The sequence below is a fragment of the Artibeus jamaicensis genome, unplaced genomic scaffold (assembly GCF_021234435.1).
Source record: "Artibeus jamaicensis isolate MK-2021 breed Jamaican fruit bat unplaced genomic scaffold, CSHL_Jam_final contig_76, whole genome shotgun sequence".
Lineage (NCBI taxonomy): Eukaryota > Metazoa > Chordata > Mammalia > Chiroptera > Phyllostomidae > Artibeus > Artibeus jamaicensis.
The window spans coordinates 9676192-9693823 of record NW_026521954.1 but is presented as its reverse complement, the minus strand read 5'-3'; the positions used below and the strand labels follow the sequence as shown (position 1 = coordinate 9693823).

The following is a 17632-nucleotide window of genomic DNA, read 5'->3' as shown; positions in this document are numbered from 1 at the left end:
CTCCCCATTCCTGCTGGCTGCGCCCGCTCAAACAACCGCGCGCTACAGCTGCTCGTAGACTTTATTGGTGTTTATCTGGTTTAAATCATTCTGCCTCCTCACACAGGTCTCATAAAGATAGAGTACCCACTACGGACAGATTCTTTTTTTCTTTTCACTTTAAATTTTCCTTTAAGGGGAGGCCCTTCAATGCCTATAGGTTGGACAAACCAGCTAAAGAACAACCAAATCCCAGCAGAAGTCCCTTGTTCTGTTTGGAGATGGTAAGAATTCTCCCCAAATATCCCCTGCCAGCTTCAACCTCCTTAATCTTGCCCCCCCCCTTTAACCGCTGCTGAAATAAACGAAGAGTAAATGACTACAGTTCAGAAAACACACCTAGAACTGAGATCTCATGAGGTGGGCTGCGGTGGCCGTGAATGAATCCTGGGAAAGCCTTGCGTGGGGGGCTACCATGTACGGTCAAGTGGCACAAAAGTCATAAAAAGGAAAGAAAAAGGAGCTAGGGACACTTAGGTACACAAAGTTGCCATTAAAGTTTATTTCCCTTTTATCAAGATAGGTGACGCTACACTTTGCCAGTTACTGAAGGCTGCAGGGTTTTGCTCAGAAAATAATATCGAGGCTTCCACCGTGTGTTTATTCCCTAGGCGCGCGCGCACACACAAACGGTCTACCCCCATAAGCAAGCAAGAGGATAGGACTGCCAAGCATTTAAACAAAGACATGCGCCACCCCACCCACCCCAACCCTAACCCAGTCCTCCGAAGTCTACGCTCCCCGCAGAAAGACCCCTCTCCCGCTTTTTCTGAAGTTTTATGTTCTTTTTTAACCACTGCAGCCCATCATGGTTTCTCAGAAGACGAGCGTGGCTCCCTGGGCGCACGCGGGGTCTCCCAAACCACCCGTAATTATCCCCTAACCAAGACTGCTAGCCGGACACACATGGTGGCGGTGGGGAATGGGCTCCGAGAAGGGGAAATGGAACAGGGGAAAACGTTTCCTGACCCCTCTCCAGCGCTCTGCTGCTCGCGCTGGGCGTTAAAGAGAGGAGGAAATTTACCAGCCTGAGGGAGGGAAAACCAGTCCCTCCGAGAAAACACGGGCAGCACTCGCTGGGGACTTGGGGGTAGGCGGGGGGAGGAGTGCTTTGGCTTCGGGGGAGGCCGACAGGGAGAGTGCACACTCGGAGCGGCCCGAAGAGCTGAAGCCGGGCTTTCCGGAGCGCGGCTGCTGACTAGTACTCCCTCCTCCCGCCCCCTCCCTCCTGCAACACACACACTCCTCCCTCCCTCTCGGCGAGTGTGTAGTTTCCGCGCTTCGGCTGCTATCGCCGCCGCCGCCGCTGCAGCAGCGTCACGGACAAGCTTGAGCCACTAGCAGCAACCACCACTTTGGGCAAACTTGCGGGTTTCTGGCTCTCGGCTCCTGAGCGGGAGCTTCCCACTTGCCGTGTCTTAGAGCTGTGGCAGCTCGAGGGGCGGCGGGAGCGCCCGCACCAGACTCTCCTAGACGCGAAAGGGACCAGACAACTGCGGAATTCACCCGCCGAGCCAGGGCACTTCCGAGGCAGCAACCGACTGGCACTTTTTCTCCCCTTGGCAAACTGTTTTTGTCCCCCGCCCCCCCTCCCCAAGCTACTTGGCAGCTATCACTGACTCCACCTCCCCCTCCACTCCCTCCCCAATGCCTTTGGCTTTTCTTCGGAAATCCGGACAGAATTGGGCATCTTTGTTAATTGCCGTTGGGAGAGCCCGGCCAGGGGCTCTCGCTGGGCCAACGTCGCCTGTGCACAGAGCCGGGTTTGCTCACCTTTGAACTGCAAAGGGATCAAGTTCAGCTCGAGTTGCCTGCATTGGGACTGGGTGAAAGGAAACGGATCGTGCAGGAGACAGAGTGGGAGAAGGGGAAAGGGGAAAGGAGAGGAGGGAGGAGGAGGAGGAGGGAGGAGAGAGGGAGGGAGGGGAGGGATCGAGAGAGTGGGGAGAGAGAGAGGCTGCAATCTCCTCCCTGAATCGCGCACAGCGCTGCAGATCCCAGTGCTCCGACATGCGGGCCGAATGCAGGTGAGGAAAGGCACGGACTCTGCGGCTGCGAACCCAAACTTGGGCGCCGCGCGCTGCGCTCGGCTCAGCCTTCACCTCCGCCGGCGAACTGCTGCTGCGGTTTCAGGCGGCGGCTTCGTGACTAATGACCTTGCGCAGAGTTGTTAAGAAAAAAAGGAAAAGCAGCTCTCGGGGTGAGAGGGGACCGACTCTGAACATGGCTCGGGCTGCTCTTGGGCGCGCGGGGGGAACCCGGACGCGGACCGCTCTGTAACGCGAGTGGTCTCCGTTGCTCGGCGCCCGCAGCAACCTGCCGGGTATTCTACATTCTCGATCTGTTGACTGGCTCTCCTTCTGCCTGAGCGGAGTCGGAGTTGAGACTGGCTTGTTGCTGACCCCAGCGCCTCGTGCAGGAAGCGACTCACGTTTTCCTTGGGCAGGCGGAGCAGAAGCTAAGGCTGGACTGAGCGGCTGAAACGTGAATTGGACTCAACTCGAGTAGCAGCAAAGACTAGCAGGGTTGGCAGGCGGGGGAGGCTGCAGACTCGCTCCCCTGTGCTTCCCGGCTCCACCGCCCGCCTGCCGGAGCGGTACCGGCCCCTTCAGACAGAGCCAGGACGGGAGCCCGGGATTCTCCGCTTGCTGCGGGGATGACTCCGGGGAGGGGGGCGCCGAACCCGTGGCGCGCAGTGTCCCGTGAACTGTGAGTACTGCGACTGAACGGCGGCCAGCAAGCGGGTGATTAGCACCCATTGCATGAATTATGAAACAATAACTTTCGGAAGAAGCAGGACAAAAAAAAAAAAAAGAAGAAGAATAAGGATCTATCGCTGGTTTCCCCTGGCTGACTCTACGCACCGCTCTGGCCCCCTCCCACCTCTCTCTCTCGCCTTTTTCCTTTCCCGGAGAGTGGAGAGGTCCGGGAGGAGGGCAGGCGGCCGGCCCCGGAGGAGGGGCGCGCCGAGGGGGGCTGTGATTAGAAGGAGCAGTAGCAGCAGCAGCAGGAGAAGATGCTGAGGATGCGGACCGCGGGGTGGGCGCGCGGCTGGTGCCTGGGCTGCTGTCTCCTCCTGCCGCTCTCGCTCAGCCTGGCCGCCGCCAAGCAACTCCTCCGGTACCGGCTGGCCGAGGAGGGCCCCGCAGACGTCCGAATCGGCAACGTCGCCTCGGACCTGGGCATCGTGACCGGCTCGGGCGAGGTGACGTTCAGCCTCGAGTCGGGCTCGGAGTACCTGAAGATCGACAACCTCACGGGAGAGCTGAGCACGAGTGAGCGGCGCATCGACCGCGAGAAGCTGCCCCAGTGTCAGATGATCTTCGACGAGAACGAGTGCTTCCTGGACTTCGAGGTGTCGGTGATCGGGCCCTCGCAGAGCTGGGTGGACCTGTTCGAAGGCCGGGTCATCGTGCTGGACATCAACGACAACACGCCCACCTTCCCGTCGCCGGTGCTCACCCTCACGGTGGAGGAGAACAGGCCGGTGGGCACCCTGTACCTGCTTCCCACCGCCACCGACCGCGACTTCGGCCGCAACGGCATCGAGCGCTACGAGCTGCTCCAGGAACCCGGCGGAGGCGGCGGCGAGGGTCGGCGCGCGGGGCCTGCGGACAGCGCCCCCTACCCCGGGGGCGGCGGGAGCGGCGGCGGCTCCAAGCGGCGGCTGGACGCACCGGAGGGCGGCGGCGGGAGCGGCCCCGGCGGCCGCAGCAGCGTGTTCGAACTGCAGGTGGCCGACACCCCGGATGGCGAGAAGCAGCCGCAGCTGATCGTGAAGGGGGCGCTGGACCGCGAGCAGCGCGACTCCTACGAGCTGACCCTGCGGGTGCGCGACGGTGGGGACCCGCCCCGCTCCTCGCAGGCCATCCTGCGGGTGCTCATCACCGACGTGAACGACAACAGCCCCCGCTTCGAGAAGAGCGTGTACGAGGCCGACCTGGCCGAGAACAGCGCCCCGGGGACCCCTATCCTGCAGCTGCGCGCGGCCGACCTGGACGTGGGGGTCAACGGGCAGATCGAGTACGTGTTCGGGGCGGCCACGGAGTCCGTGAGGCGGCTGCTGCGCCTGGACGAGACCTCGGGGTGGCTCAGCGTCCTGCACCGAATAGACCGCGAGGAGGTGAACCAGCTGCGCTTCACGGTCATGGCCCGCGACCGCGGGCAGCCCCCCAAGACCGACAAGGCCACCGTGGTCCTCATCATCAAGGATGAGAACGACAACGTGCCGTCTATTGAAATCCGAAAGATTGGGCGTATCCCACTCAAGGACGGGGTGGCCAACGTGGCCGAGGACGTCCTGGTGGACACTCCCATCGCCCTGGTGCAGGTGTCGGACCGAGACCAAGGCGAGAACGGTGTGGTCGCCTGCACCGTGGTGGGGGACGTGCCGTTCCAGCTCAAGCCGGCCAGCGACACAGAGGGCGACCAAAACAAGAAGAAGTACTTCCTGCACACCTCGGCCCCTCTGGACTACGAGACCACCCGGGAGTTTAACGTGGTCATAGTGGCGGTGGACTCCGGCGGCCCCAGCCTCTCCAGCAACAACTCCCTGATTGTCAAGGTGGGAGACACCAACGACAACCCGCCTGTCTTCGGCCAGTCCGTGGTGGAGGTCTACTTTCCGGAGAACAACATCCCTGGTGAGAGGGTGGCCACGGTGCTGGCGACAGACGCCGACAGCGGGAAAAACGCGGAGATAGCGTACTCCCTGGACTCTTCCGTGATGGGGATTTTTGCCATCGACCCCGATTCTGGGGACATCCTGGTCAACACGGTGCTGGACCGCGAGCAGACGGACAGGTATGAGTTTAAAGTTAACGCCAAAGACAAAGGCATCCCGGTGCTGCAGGGCAGCACCACAGTGATCGTGCAGGTGGCTGACAAGAATGACAATGACCCTAAGTTTATGCAGGATGTCTTTACCTTTTATGTGAAGGAAAACTTGCAGCCCAACAGCCCCGTGGGGATGGTCACGGTGATGGATGCTGACAAGGGGCGCAATGCAGAGATGAGCCTGTACATCGAGGAAAACAGTAATATTTTTTCCATTGAAAATGACACGGGGACCATTTACTCCACCATGTCTTTTGACCGGGAACATCAGACCACATACACATTCAGAGTCAAGGCCGTGGACGGAGGAGATCCTCCCAGGTCAGCCACAGCCACGGTCTCTCTCTTCGTAATGGATGAAAATGACAATGCTCCCACAATTACCCTTCCCAAAAACGTTTCCTACACTTTACTGCCCCCTTCAAGTACCGTCAGGACAGTAGTTGCTACAGTGTTGGCAACAGACAGTGATGATGGCATCAATGCAGACCTTAACTACAGCATTGTGGGAGGGAATCCCTTCAAGCTGTTCGAGATTGATTCCGCCAGTGGTGTGGTTTCCTTAGTGGGGAAACTCACCCAGAAGCATTATGGCTTGCACAGGTTGGTGGTGCAAGTGAATGACAGTGGGCAGCCCTCCCAGTCCACCACAGCTCTGGTGCATGTGTTTGTCAATGAAAGTGTCTCTAACGCAACTGTGATCGACTCCCAGATAGCCAGAAGTTTGCACACCCCACTCACCCAGGATATAGCTGGGGACCCGAGCTACGAAATTAGCAAACAGAGACTTAGTATTGTCATCGGGGTGGTTGCTGGTATTATGACAGTGATTCTAATCATCTTAATTGTAGTGATGGCCAGGTACTGCCGTTCCAAAAATAAAAATGGCTATGAGGCTGGCAAAAAAGACCACGAAGACTTTTTTACACCCCAACAGCATGACAAATCTAAAAAGCCTAAAAAGGACAAGAAAAACAAAAAATCAAAGCAGCCTCTCTACAGCAGCATTGTCACTGTGGAAGCTTCTAAGCCAAACGGACAGAGGTATGATAGTGTCAATGAGAAGCTGTCGGACAGCCCCAGCATGGGCCGGTACCGGTCAGTCAACGGCGGGCCTGGCAGTCCTGACCTGGCCAGGCATTACAAATCCAGTTCCCCATTGCCCACTGTCCAGCTTCACCCCCAGTCACCAACTGCAGGAAAAAAACACCAAGCCGTGCAAGATCTACCACCAGCCAACACATTTGTGGGAGCAGGAGACAACATTTCCATTGGATCAGACCACTGCTCTGAGTACAGCTGTCAAACCAATAACAAGTACAGCAAACAGGTAAGATGCATCTCAGATACATTTAACTATCCCAGACAAGGCTAATAATTCTGAGACAGAAAGGACCTCCTGCAAAGTGTGGTCTTCCCTTTTTCGAAAGCTGTGATTTAAAAGTTTAATAGCAGGGATTTAATGGTAACTCATACATCATTAATTTGGTAGAGGCCATCTATGCAAGACACTGTATTTTGCAAGTCAGATCAACGGTTACTGAATTACTAAAGAAAAAGTTCAAAGTAGGAAGTATTTTGTACTTCTCTTTGCACTTGACAGCCCAAAGCCTCCCTACATTTTGTGTTTCCAGAACAAATATGTATAGACTGTTTGTGTAATTAGCTTTAACCGGAAATTACTTTCTTTTGTGGCTACTAAGTAGATAATTGTATCCAGGGAGAATTTCTAGAATTACTACTGGTGTCTGTGCAACTTGACACTATAAAAGTTTGAGCTGTGTTACACATTATGCAGAACTTCACAGGTACGTGGATGCTGACTCATGCAGATGTGGTACCAAGTCTGAAATAGAGATGTACTGTCTACGCTGACAAAAATGGTAGTCTAAAAATATTTAGTGATGTGCAAGTGTCATGAAAATAATATTTTTAATATTTTGATACCTATAACAATTAGACTTTTCTGAGGTTACAGAATCAGCATTTGCATTCTTTATGTCTTGTATTAAAAGTTTATAAGGAAAAAGTGCACTGTCTGAACTACTTATTGATCCAAGCAACAAAAGTGTTTGTGTTTGACGCACTGGGTACAAGAGTGTTTGGGTGTGCACTGTGCTGTACCGAGACAATGAAGGTTATATGGAAGATCTGCTCCGGTTGTTTCTCAGTGAAATGTGGAAACAGTAAAAAAAAGGGAAAAAAAAGCCCTTTCGAAAGTATATGTAAAATGTATTGTGTGGTATATGCAATGCTCACAAAGTTTACTTTTTATGCCCACCAAAGTTTGACACAGCAAATACAACCTTTTGGAAACTGTTGAGTCTAATGCTGTAGCAACTCTACTAATACATCTTCTAATAAATCACATATTTCTTAATTTCAGGACTCATCCCAAGAAACACATTTATAATTGTCAGTATCGAATAATAGCTTTTTTATTAGATATGCTTCGCATGTGGAATGTATGATCGGAAAAGAATTAAGGCAAAGGAAAAAGTTATTTAATAGCCTTATTAAAGATGTGTATTGATGGGCACATTAAAGATATTACAGGAGATAAATAGTTTCTTATTGCTTTCATACTTTTAAACATTAGTTTCCTAAAGAAATATTTTCTGCATTCTGCATATAGTACTTTACTATATGCAGAAAATATTTGGCTAAGAAGAATCATACTTAATATGGCTTTATATCCAGTATTCAAAGCAATACAAGAAAACACAGGTTTAAGTGTAATGCACTAAAAGTTTGAAAGTATGTCTTTTGATATGCACGTGAGGCTGAGTTATCTGTTGTTGTTGGGTTTAAGTGAAATTTGTCCAGTGGAAGGTTTGCACCTGTTGTGGCATCGCTTTGCCTGGAGTTAGAAACAGATTTTTGTTCTTTTTTGTGCTTTTATCAGTCTTCTAAACAAGGCCAATTGCAGTTAAAATAATAGCACTTTTGTAAGATTACTTACAAACACCCCAAAATAAATCGAGATCTGTTGAAATTTCCCTAGAAAATGGTCATTTTAATGCAAAAGTCCGGTGAAGGAATCTTTCTGCTGAATAGTTACTACTCAGCTGTTAGCCTGGCAGGGCTGTTTGTCTAGTGGCTGGATGGCATTTGCATTCTAAACGGTGGAATCTTCAACTCCTGAGTGGAGGTATCCGTGGCAGATTTATAGCTATATTTCTTTACTGCAACCACCTACTAGGGTGCATCACTTAAGCTTTGGCCCATCAAATAGGGTTAGACCTATATTCTTGAATATTTAACACAGCCACTATCAAGGCTCTTGTGGCATCTTGTTTAAAAGGCAAAGTGATATGCTTATAAATAAACTAATGTGTAGGGTTAGTCTCTTAGCTGAGCAAGAGAGTTCACATATCCTACAAAGCCATTGGGATAAATCATGCAGTTTGCCAAAAGTGACTCTGGAAAACTTGTATGTCCTTAGGTATTCAACAGATGTATAAAGTTTTAACCACAATAAATAGCTAACCTAAAACAAAATAAAAGCAAATGGAATAAGCCCCCTTAATGTAATTAGTACTAGTAATTGATACTCTTCATCTCGATATTGCTGTCAGGGGACAGGGATCCATTTACAAAGCTATATTCTGTTTAGACATCTCACATAATAAAAAGGATTTTTTTTGTGCTGATTTTTGTTTATATCATAAATAGATGATTTTCTGTTTTTATTTTTAAAGGATACTACCTTTAGTTTTTTCACAGTGCCAAAATGTATTTTCTTTGATGCAACCTCACATAGAAGAAAATTTATAAACAAATGCAGGGGTTTGTTGTAATTCCCCCCCCCCCTTTGATACTGAGTTCATTCAAGGAAAATTTTGAGGGTTGCCATCTTTTAATTCCTTAAGGCAAGAGATTAAAAATCTGAGATTTTATCGGACATAAAGCCTTCATTTTATTTACAGTTTTCCTAAATTCCTTTATCACAGTTCCTTACTCGACGTTGTCAAGGGAATGTCTGCCACAGGGCTCTTATCTTCAGGACAGGGAGACCTTTGGAAGTAGTGCTCCTGAGTCCTCTTAACTGACTGCATCACAGTAAACAGCTTTGTTGAAATACAAGTTTGTAAATAAAGCCACCTCCCTCTCTATCATCTTTGTTTTCACAGCACTAGAGTCATTCAAATCAAGCGTCTGCACTTAGTCCTGGGCAGAAGCTAGGAGATCTGTGTTGCAGAATTGCTGGAATTACTTTGAAAAGTCACACGTTAGGAACACTGATGGAACCCCAGGTTTTCCAAGTGTAGACCTCTGCAGTGGAAGCCCTTGATCTATAGTGGTATGTCCGGTGGGGGAAATCTGCATCGCGGACAGTGTTATCGGGAGTCAGGATGCCCCATTCCATTTCATTCTTCCTTTTGCTTGATAAACCTGGTCTTTGTGGTTATTACAGTTTTATAAGTACATGTATGTTTTTAAGTTATAAAATAAAGGTAGAAGCATTTTCTTTTTTAGCATTTTTTCTATCTATTTTAAAATCTCTAGTGTTTTAGTGTGCCAAGTATCTTTTTCAATTTTCTTAAAGAGTTAACATAATTCCAAAATATGAGCCGACATATATAAAGGTATAGTTACCACTTCACTTATTATGTTCCAGTTTTATTGAGCTCATCTCCTGGCCATGCTGTTATTTGGACAACGCACTGGCAAGTAAAAATTTTATTGTATTTAGTAAATGGAATGTTAGGTACTTTGTTTTTGGCAAGAGTGTAGAGGATATGGCTTGAATAAACATTCATTTAAAAATCCATTTGTAGCTGATCCTGGGATACTCAGAAAGAATTTATATTGACTCCAGTGACAGTTTACTTGCGTAAGGAGCTGCTGGATGCCATCTGAAAAATGTTTCCTTTAATTGATCAGATCACACTCAATATTTGTTGCATACTTAGTAAAGCTTACGGCAGAAGTTATTTTATTTTTTTAATTGCTACAATTTCGGCAGCCAGTGGATGACATGACTTGGCATCATCCAGCAGAGCTCTGAGCACCGAGAACACCACGCATCGATTTGTGTGTGCCTATGACACCATACGTGTTAGGGAGGAAGTGCATCTGCAGAGTGCTGCCTTGCGCAGCTTCCAGTTTCAATTCTGTAAGCAGGGTTTCTACAGTATGGCTCTCCTGTTTGTAAGTAAGCAAGGACACTTTTCGAGATGCACACAGTCCACCTAGATCTGGTGGGATTTCTGTCACCTTTGGCTTGATGTTGTGGAGGAGAAGCTAGTGATGATGAAGGTGAGGCTGTCTTTAGTCAGGAGGTATCTACTAAGGTAGTGTTACCTGGAGCTCTGGATAAAACAAGGACAGAGTCATCCACTGATTTGATGTGCAGTGAACATGCAGATTTGGGGGAAGTCCAGGTATGACCATTTGAACCTTACTCCAAGCTTGTATTAAGTCAGTTCATGACTTAGACGTAAAAACACAGAGTCGATGTAAAAAATTTTAGGTAAATCATCACCTAGATATAGTCAAATCACTTGTTATCTTTCTGTTTTTGAGTAGTTACATATTTCATATATGGAAAAGTATGCACATGTTATATATGGAAATACCTCTCTATTTCCACCCCTAGGAACACATACAGATGTATTCATATAAACCAATCATGGTGCAGTTCAACTTTTATTTCCTTGTGGTATTCATACTTTTATATGTGGAAAATACTTGAACTTTACACATATACATAATCAGAATAAAGTATATCATAATCAGCTACTTATTGTCTGTTTCTAAAATCACTAGTCATCACATTTCAAAATTAAAAGACAGCAACTAAAACTGCCCCTGGATTTTACAGAAGAGGGGACAAGTTTAGTATGAAAAAGTAATTTGTATCATCACAAAATAATCAGGTATATAATGTGGACAAGAGCCCAAGTCATGGAGTGCGGAGTCCAGTGTTCTTTTTTTATTCTCGTATTTATCACCTCTTGGTAAAAAGGGAAAAAAAGAGAGAGATTTTTTGTAACCTTCTCTTTGTATATAATTTCAATAGTGACAGAAACCTGTTGAAGTTTATTTATGTATGTATAACTGCATATTTGGCTATGTAGGCTGACTTTTATTCATTTATTTTTTTATCCTCACTGGAGGCCATTTTTCAATTGTTTTAGAGAGAGAGGAAGGGAGACAGAGAGAAACATCAGTGTGGGAGGGAAAGAGCTATTGGTTTTGTCTCCTGTGGGACTAGAGGGTGTGGATCTTATGCACCCCAACTGCAGACCGAGGTTCAAACCTGCAGCCTGGGTATGTGCCCTGATCCTGAATAGAATCTCCAACCCTTTTTTTTTACGGGGCAATGCTCTGGCTCACTGAGCCACACTGGCCAGGGCTGTAGATTGGTTGTCATTTTAAAATAGAATATAATTCTGCTCTAGGTTCTAGATTTTAATCTGTAAAATTATCTGGCAAATTATAATTCAAATTTTATAGAGTTTTTTTAAGTAGTATGTTTTTACCCTTAGAAAAAATGGCAACTGATAACAAAGTAGGCAAGCAGTGTGGTGGTTTAGAACATATATTCAACAAGTTAATTGACAGAATTAAATATTTATTTCTATTACTGATTATAGGGAGAAGGGAAGAGAGGGAGAAAGAGAGATAAAGAAACATTCATGTGAGGGAGAAACACTGATTGGTTGTCTCTTGCAGGCACCCCTTACTGGGGCCTGATCCCTCCCTCATCCTGGGCATCAGCCCCGACTGGAGTCTAACCAGTGACCTTCCACTGTGGAGGATGATTTGATTCCCAGTCAACTGAGCCATACCAGTCAGGGCAACTGACAGCATTTTTAATCTTAGTAGAACAGTAAGGACAGATGTAAACACCTAGCTAGCATTTAGTATATCCTCAATAAAAACATCTTTCAAACGGGAATTAATACAAGCTTTCTCTAAAATAGTATGCAACTTTCCATGTGTTCTAATTGGGATAATCTTTGTCCTTTTCCACCAATATTGATGATTCCTATTCTGTACTCCTTTGTATTTCACAAATTTTGCACACTCACTTTGTCTTTGTAGCATCCTTAACGTAAGAGTGGGACAAAAGTAGGTATACAGTTGTGAGTACACAAAATCGTGTTTGCTACTATTAATTGTTTTATTTTCCACATGGACAACTGTAAACCTACTTTCCCCCTGCCTTGTACAATTGTGAGCTATTTTCTTCTTCCAAATTTGTCTTCTAGACAATTTGTAGAAGAGTATTTTGTTATTATTTTTTAGGTAGATCACTTCCTTGTTACACAGTAAACAAATCTGATGTATTAGAGTCTAAATTTATGTATTAATAAATACAAATGATCACTTTTCTTCCATTTTGGAATGACATCTGCACTGTTTTTAAAACTGATACATTGCGACAAGACCTTTGCAACCAAAATGCTATTTGCAGAGTCACTAAATGCTATTAGATACTTGAACGGCATCACCTCCTAACCCGCCACGGGGAGGGTGGTGATGGAGAGTTTGTATGAAGGTTAGTGTGATAATTGTTTAGAGCATTATGTTTAAGCTGTGAGTAACCAATTTCTAGACTGTAGCAAGGCTCCCCCTCCATTCATTTACTATGACTGTATAGAAATAGTAAGATCTGTATATATATATATCTTGAGTCAGCTTTGCTTATCTTTCTTATTTATTTTAAAAGCCCTTAGAATTTTTCCAAAGCAGTAACTCTGTCTCAGAACATTACACAGTGCTTTATTCAGCATTAGTGCTGTGGGGGAGACCACATTACAAGAAGAATTGAGCTGAAACCACTAAAACTAATCTTAATTATCACTTCTGGTGAATTAATGTTTTAAAGGCAGAATAAAGCTTTATTTTCAGGAATTTGGTGATGTTTGTATTGAACTCCAGTGCTGGGTATAAACAAACAAACAAACAAAGTGTTAAAGCTTCTAAGTATGGTTCGTCTGACAAGTTAACTTTTCCCTTCTGAGCATATTTATTATTTACACATACATAAGTTGGCAATAAAAATTCTCTGCTTCAACATCCGTAACACGGCATTCTGACTGGGCAAAAGACACTGGGAAAAATTTCTTCACGGCGTTATTTTTACCTGTATAAATCTTTATTTTCCTTTTTTCAGATGCGTCCACATCCACACATTACTGTGTTTGGCTGAATTCCACTCTGATATGATGCTTCATTATGCACCATACTCTGATGACCTGGCTACTCCGAAACCTGCTGGGGCCTGCCCTTGGCCGTGGGGTGTCAGCCAATCACTGCTCCTTCCACTTGATGTTCATTTGATTTTCAAGCTTTTTTTCTAATTTAAAGAAAGGAATATGACAATGAATAAACACAAAGGAAGCAGTATTAATAAAGAAATGTGCTAATCATGGATGTTTAAGTCACCAGGAATTCCATTCTCAAAGAAGTGGTTAGCAGAACTTAACTGTAAAGTTTAAAAAAAAACAAAAGACTCTGGCTTTATGTGAACCAAAAAAAATTAAGTCAATTAAGTCTTTGTCTATAATACATTAAATACTGATTTTCAATAAAATCCTACACTGATCAATATTTTAAAGTGTTATGTAATTACCACCTTTTCCCAAGCCAGTGAGATAGTTCTTTTAGAGATGATAGTGTCTCTTGCTTATTCTTTGTGCGTATTTCTAAATACCACTGTGTGTGTGTGTGTGTGTGTGTGTTCCCACACTGTGTATGCTAGGACCTTGAGCAATATGTATTAAAAATATTGCCTGTAAATCAGATTCCAGAATTAGTTTGATATTTAATACAGGCACTGCTAAGGAATGCATTGCTTTGTTCCTTAGTTTTGAAATACTGGCCAGAGTATCTATGGAATTTTCAAGGTATTTTTTGGTTGAAATCCTTGAGAGGATTTAGAACCTTTCAGTTAGATTTACTGAAGTCACTGTGGCCACATTCAGAAGGAATATGTGTGGCTTCTTGTTTTTGTGGAGTACATTTATCTGAGGGCTATTCTAGTTGATGTCAAATCACATAAATTCCGGCAGCTTCCGAGAATTCAGCATCTTATATTATGTGTTGAAAGAGCAATTGACCCAATTTTGGTTGCCTGAGTGATTTTCTGGGTAAGTCAGGGAATCCTCTGGCTACTCCCTCTATGTTGTATATTTACGTCTCTGTTATGTTGTATAGGTTTGTGGGCCATCAAATAAGTGTTTCATATGTAACACCCAACAATTTTATAATATATTTACCACATGATCTGCCCTATTAAAGTTTTCCCCAAGTTTGGAAATACTAACCAATAATGCCAGATTCTGGAGATATTTTTGTGAATTGTTGTCAATATAAAAGTTCCTTTTAAAAAAAAAGATTTTATTTATTTATCTTTAGAAGGGAAGGGAAGGGAAGAGGGAGAGAAATGTCAATGTATGGTTGCTTCTCATGCATCTCTTGCTGGGAACTGTCCTGCAATCCAGGCATGTGCCCTGACTGGGAATCAAACTGCGATCCTTTGTTTCGCAGGCCCGCACTCAATCCACTGAGGTACACCAGCCAGGGCTAAAAGCCCTTTAAGCAAAATAAATATGTATGAGAACAATATTAAAGCAGAGTGATAGGAAATGCACTCTAGCCCATGTATCTCTACTGTATATATTTCAGGCTTTTTATTCTATTAGCTGTTGATTTAATTTTGTAAAAGGAGGAAAATTTCAGGAATAGCGTTGAGACTATAGTATAGTTCCTGACTGAAACCTCATTTTCCTCAGCCTATTTTTATTTTGAGCATAAGCACAAGTGTAAGAAGTTGGTGAAAAGAATTCTCACCACTTTCTGCTTCTCGTAAATGTCGCGTTTCTTCATCCTAAGTAATAAACTTCCTTAGATGTACTTCAACTGTGAAGCCTGTAACAAATCACATCAACTCAAAAACAAGTTAGAGACAAAAAAGTCCAGAATTTGGGGACCACCCACTTTGCAGCCGCATAGAGGCATTATTTGGGAACACCTTCACAAAGAATATTCTAAGGCAGCATTTTGCAAACTTGGGTTGCAACACAGTACTGGGGCCTGCCAGTGTGTGAATCTCTTCCACAACTAGAATGGTACGAGATGAAGGAGAAAAATTCCGAGTACCCATCGCCTGTACCGTAAGAGTAAACATTGTCTTGTGCAAACCACGTTTCAGTTGTGTCTTTGTGCATGAGTGTGTTCCTGTTCTTGGTTACTATGGGGAGAACCTGTCTTCCTGTGGAAGCCGCTGAATACTCTAGAGTGTTCGGAGAGGGAAATAGGGGCTATTTACTATTACATTAGGAAAACATAATAAACCAGAATAATCAGCAGCATTTGCCAATAGGGAAAAGCTTTTGAGAAGTCTTACTATTCCTTTATAAAAAAATATTTGGTGATGTCCCTGTTGGCCCTACCTCTGCATAGACCCACGCCCTCTCCGGCTCCCCTGCTTCCAATTGCCCAGCCCCTCTGTGGACACTGGAATTACCATTTAGGGAGCTGTCTGTACGCAGAAGGCAATAGGCTCAGAACCAGCACCCATCGCCCTACATATACAGCATTTGGACATTTTATTTTAAAGAACAAGAAGATAATTCATTTTCCACTAAGAGGAATATGAGATTATTACAGAGAATATAAAATATATTTTTTAACACATCTATCCTTATTCGTGCTGAGTATGCAAAGAATACTAAGAGTCTTGATCCTTATGGAATTAATACAAAGATGACAAAGCAGAAAAATAATACATTATATTTGCATCATTCTTCTGAAATGTCAAAGAATGGAATGGTATGTTTGTTGATTTGCTCCTCAGAGCAAACTGAGGAAAAGCAACCTCTTTATTTTTTCTGAAGTGAGGAAACAATTAAGGGATGGCTTTTTTGTAACTCTGGTGGCACTTGCTTAAGACCTTTACAAAGTATATGAAGAAATATCCAGTCAGGGTTTGTGAGTACCGAGAGCATCTGGAGAAAGCTGTGAAATGTGTGCTTTTGAATAAAGTATATTTTCAGACTTATCTGGGTGAAATCTTCCGAAAAGACTTATTTAGACTCGGCCCAGTTTTACAGGTATTCTTGGGTCGTAAACCGCACTGCGCGCTACCGAAAAAGGAAGCTCTGTGGGAGTCGTTCGAAGAACTAGTTAGTCTGACTTAGAAATGACAGCCTCGTGTGCTTTCAAAAACCCTCAAGAATTAGGTAATTCACTTAAACCTAACTATATTTTTGAGGCTATTTCTAAAACATAAACATTTTTTAAAAAAGACCAAAGTCCTAAGAAAGTAATTCCATAATTTACAATATCTGTCCGGGACTGATCCTCTCTCTTCAGTTTGAAAAACACTTTTTTTGATGTGCGTGATTGTTTTTAGCCATTCATTTTGCAGAGAATAGATTGAGTTGTTGTAAGGTTTCTGTGAGGTTTCACTGTAAGGTTTGGGGATGTAATTAAATAATGACTAGAACAAGACACTTGCCTTCATGCATAAGACAGTGCAAAGAAGTACACATAAGGCCAGGGATACATGACACTTCGCGGGACCGTCCCCAAGTCTGTCTTGTTTGTCATGGTATTTCTCAGGGTATTTCCCTACTGGCGTGCCTAGCACCTTGGAGACACTCAGAAATAACTGTTGAGCAAATGAACAAGGATGTGGTCTCTTGGGCTGGGTAGCTCGCAGATCACTGGACTGTGTGAGGCCACTTTTACATCAGACCCTGAGAGCCTGCTGACTTATTTTGTTTCCCTGCTGAGTCGATGTCTTTATGACAAAAGGCCACCTGCTGTGTTGGCCAGAGTCCCTGCCTTCTCTGCATGGTATATGACTGGCTTCAGCAGCAAATGAGCAATTCTCTGATGTCCCATCCTTCCTTTACTTGATGGTGTTCTAAACACCATACCTTTAAAAAAGATAACACTAGTAACCTTGGCAATTATTTAAGGCAAGTAAGGGAGTCACTAGGCCACCCAGTGGACTCCCAACATCTTTTGACTGGGATGAAGAAGAAGCAGACAAAGGTGGGGTTTTGGTATTCTAGAGATCCTTATCATTGGACAACAGATACATAACAGGGTCGGACGAAAGTAGGTTTACAGTTGTTATTGTGGGAAATAAAGCAATAAATTAATAAATACCAGTAGAATAAACTCTGTTTTGGGTACTCACAAATGTAAACCTACTTTTGCCCCATCCCGTGTGTAGGTCTGAACGCACGCATATGTGTTCCGTCAGTATGTGTGCATACTCGTATTTCTGAAGGTATTGAATTCAGTGTGCCAACCCACGCTCACGGATAAAGATAAGGTTCCATGTTCATTCTGACTGCCCGTGGTGAGCAGTCATTTCTAAAGATCAAAAACCTGGGGTATCTGTACAGAAAACCATGTAGTGGGTTTACATAAGGAAAGGTATCTACAAGAAGAAATACGCCTTCATTTGGGATGGTGGGTAGGGAGGTGAGAGCTGAGAAATACTCTCTGGTTTTCCCAATATTTTAAAGCACACCTTTTTTAAATTGCAAATACTCTCTGAGAGAGCTCTGTTTAGTCTCTGGTGCACCTGGGTGTAAATTGCTTTAAGCAGATAACTAGGTCAGCCCCTTACGAAGATCAATAGTTCTTAAGAAATGGTGATTTCATTAGGGGTTTGAGGAGGCAGCCTTCAGTAGTTTAGAAGACAGAACTCGGTTAAGGCAGTGAGTTTCAGGAAGGCAAGGTGAGATTCTATCAGCAAATGGCGGGCAGGCCTGACAAAGGC

At 44.9% G+C, this 17632-nt stretch overlaps 1 protein-coding gene across 9 annotated transcripts in view; it reads left to right on the top strand.

Moving 5' to 3' along the window:
* The first annotated feature begins 2001 nt into the window (after positions 1 to 2001).
* The window catches only part of PCDH7 (protocadherin 7), a 410332-nt gene continuing 394701 nt past the window's right edge, over positions 2002 to 17632 (top strand). For 7 of the 9 annotated variants that reach the window (XM_053672405.1, XM_037138578.2, XM_037138577.2 and 4 more), the window contains exon 1: positions 2002 to 6205. In XM_053672405.1, the coding sequence (XP_053528380.1) occupies positions 3056 to 6205 (3150 nt within the window). In that variant the 5' untranslated portion in view covers positions 2002 to 3055. Of the gene's footprint in view, positions 6206 to 8828; positions 9190 to 13003; positions 13441 to 17632 lie in introns of those variants that run through there. The other 2 variants (XM_037138581.2, XM_037138579.2) reach the window with 2 other exon arrangements.